The sequence below is a fragment of the Pempheris klunzingeri genome, chromosome 7 (genome assembly GCF_042242105.1).
Source record: "Pempheris klunzingeri isolate RE-2024b chromosome 7, fPemKlu1.hap1, whole genome shotgun sequence".
Classification (NCBI taxonomy): Eukaryota; Metazoa; Chordata; class Actinopteri; order Acropomatiformes; family Pempheridae; genus Pempheris; species Pempheris klunzingeri.
In genome coordinates this window covers 15,055,037-15,061,357 of record NC_092018.1, presented here as the reverse complement: position 1 = coordinate 15,061,357, position 6,321 = coordinate 15,055,037, and the positions used below count along the sequence as shown (strand labels likewise).

The following is a 6,321-nucleotide window of genomic DNA, read 5'->3' as shown; positions in this document are numbered from 1 at the left end:
TTATGCAAATAAAATAAACTAAACACTATTTATCAGTCAGTTTCAGTCAATTTAATTGTGTTTCTATGGCAACAAATGATTTTAATTAACTAACAAGTTGAAAATGAAAGACCAAACATCAAATCATCAATTCCATGAAAGGTTACAAAGATAAATTTATTAAACAAATGAATCATTACATCTTTTAAAAAATAAAAATAGAATACACTTTCAGCAAATACACAATAATCTTGATTTGTATTTGAACTGACCAGGTGTTTTTATGCTATTAAGAAAAATTATTCATTTCAAACTTTATTAACAAATTGTCTGAATTTCTGTTTTGTTTTTTAATGTTTATTAACATGTGTTTACAAAGACACAAAGGAACAGTATGACAAATGGAAAAAAACATAAAAATCATTAAATTGAGTTAAGGGGTGTTTAATTTTTATATGCATATATAAAATATTTTATTTGATGTAGAAAAGGAAGAAGGTCTGGTGTTGAAGAGCCCTGCTGGAAGATCTGGAAGGTTTGGGAAGACAAGCTTTCATAACAACACCAGCACAAACCATGGTGCTGATGATTAAACATTGTTATGATCGTTTGGGACAGAATTAAGGCCTATGTGTGGTCATTAAGTGGTCATTAGTAAATTGAATTTATTCTCCTTATGGTGCTTGGGATTATTATTAAATTATTACAAAAAATAAAACAAATAAAAAATATGACCTGTGACGTCATCTCTGCGCGCCAGCAGCAGCAGCGGACGGTAACAGAAGCAAAGAAGATGGCGGACGTGGTGAATGTCGGGGTGAACCTGGACGCTTTCTCTCATGCCATCAGCGGCATCCAGGCGCTCCGCTCCAGCGTGAGCCGAGTGTTCGAGTCCCTGAAGGATGGCATGAAAAACCGGGAGACCCTGGAGGGTCGAGAGAAGCAATTTATGGCCGAGTTTCAGGACAACCTGCAGGCAGTCAACAGAGACCTCAAGTGAGTCCGCCACACCAGACCACAGTCAACTTTTAGTCGATTTAAATCAGTTTGTACTCCTGCTCATAGTCCCCACAGACTAGATGTATACTAATGTAGAGTATAGACTCAGGGTCATAGCTCCACCAGACTGCGTTCATATTTCAGTAGATTTAAAACACTGTTATTCTTTGTTGTGAAATCTGCTTACAGATACAGATGAGATTGCCAATCTGAGGACGCATGCAATCTATGCAGGATGTAAACTGCAGCATGAATGGTCTGGTTCCATCTGGTAACTCTCCCACCAGACTACATTTAACTTTCAACTAATTTTAGATACTATGGAGTCCAGCTGTACGGTGCTGTTGTGCTGCAATGAAAGCTACTGTCTCTCCCCCGGATGTAAACACTGCACCATGAGGTGTCTGGATTCTTTCATGTGATATGTTTGTGGACAGATAACCATCTGAAACGTAGGTAAAGGTAATCGGTGAAGACAATTTACAAATCAGCTAAAGCTTCAGTGATGTTCGGTGGAGAACTTTAGAGCACAGCTGCAGTTAATTCACTCAGCTTGTTCACTTGTTATGGCCCTCTTTCACCCCATGGAAGATTATAAACATTTAATTAACTGATCAGAAAATAACATTAACTTTAGTATAATTTTGTATTGGTTTCAAGTACTGTTGCTATTGCAACTGTTGCTGATTACTAACTGGAGTGAGTTGTGAATGGAGTTTGGTGTGATGGACGGCACAGGATTTTGTGTTCCTTTGCTTTACTCTTCCACAAGGGAGCAGAAGCTGTTGTAGATTTAAACAACGATGATAAATACATTTTTCAGTTTTCAGTCAGTTGTTGTCAACAAGTGTAATTCTTTACTCTCACATAAAGGCTCCGATAAATAACGTGTCTGTTGCCCCACCTGTCTCTCTCTCCACCTGTCTCCCCACTTGTCTCAGTGAGTTGGAGCGTCTCAGCGGTCTGGTCGGTCGTCCGTCAGAGTCTCATCCTCTCCATAACAGCGGCCTTCTCAGCCTGGACCCAGTGCAGGACAAAACGCCGCTATACTCGCAGCTGCTGCAGGCCTACAAGTGGTCCAACAAGGTAGACATGCTAACACGCTAAACACGCTAACGTGTGAGCTCAGCTTTTATTTTGAAGGCTTCAGATGATACAACAGTGTTTTCTCTGTATTGGTCAGAAAGATGAGTGGATTGATTTGAAAGGAATTCATTTTTATTAATCAAATAAAACACTGAAGTGATCTTTACTTGATGAACCAGCAGAGTCCCTCTGATCCATTAACAAATTACTTTGCATTGTGCAAGTCTTTTTGATATTTGGTTACCGTGACGACCAGGTTTCTGTGTGTAGTTGCAGTACCACGCCGGTTTGGCCTCCAGTTTGTTGAATCAACAGTCACTCAAACGATCGGCTAATCAGATGGGAGCTTCAGCCAAGAGACGACCCAAAGTCCAACCCAGTACTCTGGTACTACCTCCTCAGTGAGTACTGCAGTACTGCACACTGTATACACTATAGATAGAAATACTTTATTGATCCCCGGGGGGAAATTCTGGTGTTACAATAGCATAGAAAGTTAAAGTGACCACCACCATACTGTCTACATACTGTAATACTGCAGTGATAATACTGGATAGTATTGTCAGTGTGTATGTGACCTCGACCTGAATCCTGGATCAGTTTTTTACTTTTGGTGAAAATGAGCTGAACTACATGTGTGAAATACTGTAATACTTGATGTTACAGTTCTGCAGTACTCTGGTTCTCTGTGTACAGGTATGTGGATGATGTCATCTCGCGGATCGGCAGGATGTTTCCTGATATGACCATCGAGCTATTCAGACCCAACGGGACGTCAGCCGTGCTGCTGGTAATAAAACACACATTTAAACACTGTACAGGTGCGGTCAGACCAGGTGACAGGTGCGTTCAAACCATGTGACAGGTGCGTTCGGACCAGGTGACATTGTAAAGTTGTGTTCAGACAGTAACAGGTGTGCATCTCTCTCACCTGTCTCCCTGTCAGGTCACCCTGGGGAAGGTGTTGAAGGCGATTGTCATGATGCGTTCACTGTTCATCGACAGAACGGTTGTTCGAGGATTCAACGAGAATGTTTACAACGAGGACGGAAAGGTGAGAGGTCAAACTCACCTGACAGGTAACCCCTGATACCTGTCTGTCTGCCTCCATGGTAACCTGTTTGTTTGTCCTCCTCAGCTGGACATCTGGACCAAGTCTCAGTACCAGGTGTTCCAGAAGGTAAGACTCACCTGTTCTCACTCACCTGATCTCTGACACACCTGAGCTGCATGAGCAGTGCTCTGATTGGTTGTGTTGTTGCTAGGTAACGGACCATGCCACCACCGCCCTGCTGCACTACCAGCTGCCTCAGATGCCAGACGTCGTGGTCCGATCCTTCATGGTGAGACACCGATCGAAAACTGATCAATGACCTCTGTCTCCCTACCTGTCTGTCTCCTTACCTGTCTGTCTCTCTGTAGACCTGGTTGCGGAGCTACATTAAACTCTTCCAGTCGTCGTGTCAGCGCTGCGGTCGTTTCCTGCAGGACGGACTTCCTCCAACATGGAGGGACTTTAGGACCCTGGAGGCGTTTCACGACACCTGTCGCATGTGAACAAACACTTCTTGTTTATGAACTTTATGTGTTTTGTTTTTTCTATTTGTATTTTGTGTAAAGAAGCTTTAATAAAGTTTGATTTAATTTTTATTTACAGTCCTGTGTATTTTTTAAAATTCCCTTTAAAACAGAGCTGTGAGGCTTTGAATGTATTTGCTTAATTTAATTGGTTTACTGTTGGTGGTGGTACTAATAGTAGTGCTAGTGGCAGTAGTGAGATACTACCCCAGGTTCTGACCATCAGTTTTGAGTATTTACACTAATCTAAATACTACAATACCCATGAGCCTCAGCAGTTGTTATTGTGGAGAAGAAGACAGTCAGAGGTGTAACTGTTTTACCAGGTTAGAGTGTAAAATGAACCCTGATTTGACAGGAAATGTTGGCTGTTTGTTAGTGAAATGCACCCTGGGAGTTGTAGTTGACTCCCTCACAGATTTCTTGGAAGTTTAATCAGATTTTTCCATTTTTAATTTATTTGATTGGGATGATACAATTCAACATGGCTCCAATACAAAGCTTGGAACTGATGAGATGCACAGAGAGTTTATTGCTATTGTTAATTTTCAACTTTCCTAATTGGGCTTTTACAAATGCAGTTTAGTTAAAATATACAGATGTCATTATCATAAAATCAGATTACACTACAAATATGGAATTACAATAGAATTTATGTACAATACACAAGAAACACATACACTGTACAACAATAACGATTGGTAGTTTTATCAAGTAATCAGTTTTCTAACAGCGTTTCATGTCAACCAAAGACATTTTATTTTTACCAATCAGTATTCAAACAGACCAGATCTGAGCAATTATCAATACATCTGAATAACCAGTGTCTGGAAGTGATTCACATTTGTAGAGAACTCCACTGAAACTCTGATAGAAAATATTTTATTATTCAAACAGCTGCTGAACTTTAACTGAAAGACAGATGTTTCATCAATAAAATATTCAATAAACACAGTTCACCCTGTCAGTTTATTAAAAAAATAGTTTATAATGAAGTCAGTTTCCTGCATCTCAGACACGATTTCATCACAAACTCCAGAGACCCTACTACAATAATCATTAACCATTATCAATTATTGATCTGCAGCTGGCGGAGAGTTATTCTCTACAGTCTGATAATAAAAGCACTCAGGCAGTTAAATTATCATACAAATGAAATATCACACTTTATTATTATGATGGCGATTGTGTGTGATTAATGCAAGCTGGTGACCTTTGACCTTTAGCAGTCAGACGACCCGCTCGTACGTGATTGGAGAGCTGAGTGTTTCCTAAAGGACGACCTGAGGAGGAGAGATTTTTTTAAATAAAAATAACACATAAATCTTAAAGGTACTACTATTTACATTTAGATTACGTCACATCACAGAACATGAAAACTGAGGTTTTAAACTGACAAATAGGATTCAAATATTGAAAAATTAAGATTTTAATGTCTGGATTTTAAATATTTCTCAGTAACAGTGTTCACCATCTGAAAATATTTGTTTTTAAACTCAACAATCTGGAAAAAAGTGAGTCGAATCACTTGTATTAAGATCTAATGAAGTAGAGTCAGCGGCGACAGAAACTAAGAATTGTTATATTTGATTTATTCTGCGTGACGTTTAATGCCGACAGTCTCCTGGTATTTAATAAAAGAATGTGAGCGACCTTCAGACTGAAGCTGCTGCTCGACTTGTTGAAGGACTCGCTGACATTTCAGCTTCTGATCTGAAGGGAAAAGTTCAAATGTCCCAGAAGGTCGACTCGCTGACAACACAAGCCTCTACAGACATTTACTGTCTGATATTCACAGTTTCTCTGAGGAAGCAATCCCGCACCTCGACCTGGACCTGACAAGAAACATTTGGATTTCACATATTTCTTTTACTGTTTGAAGGAAACTGTGTTTTGTGTTTCCAGCTGATCTGATTTTAACAGCAAAAAAAAACATTTAATTGATCCTGGTCTCTGGTTTCTCTGTACTGACTCTGTGTTGCTGTTCCAACTGATCACAAAAACATTAGGGCCGCCTGCAGGTCAGTGGATCAACATGAACCCATCAGCAGGAGAGTTTATCCCGTCGCCATGACAACAAGCGGCTCCATGCTGCTGCTCGGCATCAGAAACCTTCAGGGACACGTTGTGTACTAACAGTGTAGTATAACGTACACACTGTGTACTGAGTACTTTATACTAATGTTCATGTTATAATGTTCTTTGAATAGGGAGCCTAAACAGTCGTTATACTTCATACTGTAGTCATTTTTACTGTAGAAGTTTTTACTGTAGTAGTTTGTACTGTAGTATTTTTTTACTGAAGTAATTTTTACTATAGTAGTTTGTACTGTAGTAATTTTTACTGTAGTAGTTTTTACTGTAGTCATTTTTACTGTAGTAGTTTTTACTGTAGTGGCATATACTATAGTAGTATGTGCAAAAGTACAGGTGTAAAATCATGAATTAGTCCCAGCCAATGAAACATATGCAATGAAACGGTCACTGTCAAAGTTCTAAAAGTATTGTGTAAATTGTTGAGATTAAATGGTCCCAACCTGACGCACAGGTACAACACTATGAGAACATACAGGTATAGTAACATAAAATAGTCTAAGTCAAAGCCACAAAAGTACAGGTACAACACCATTAAATAGTACCAGTCAAGTAAAACACCCTGAAATAGTCCAGCCCAAGATC

General features: G+C 39.4%; 1 protein-coding gene across 1 annotated transcript; it reads left to right on the top strand.

Moving 5' to 3' along the window:
* The first annotated feature begins 770 nt into the window (after nt 1-770).
* Nucleotides 771-3,691, top strand: med27 (mediator complex subunit 27). The gene is made up of 8 exons (XM_070833043.1): nt 771-975; nt 1,920-2,064; nt 2,335-2,465; nt 2,761-2,854; nt 3,011-3,118; nt 3,203-3,244; nt 3,330-3,407; nt 3,487-3,691. The coding sequence occupies exons 1-8, from the start codon at nt 773-775 to the stop codon at nt 3,619-3,621; spliced, it is 936 nt and encodes a 311-aa protein (XP_070689144.1). The 5' UTR covers nt 771-772; the 3' UTR covers nt 3,622-3,691.
* The last annotated feature ends 2,630 nt before the right edge of the window (nt 3,692-6,321 follow it).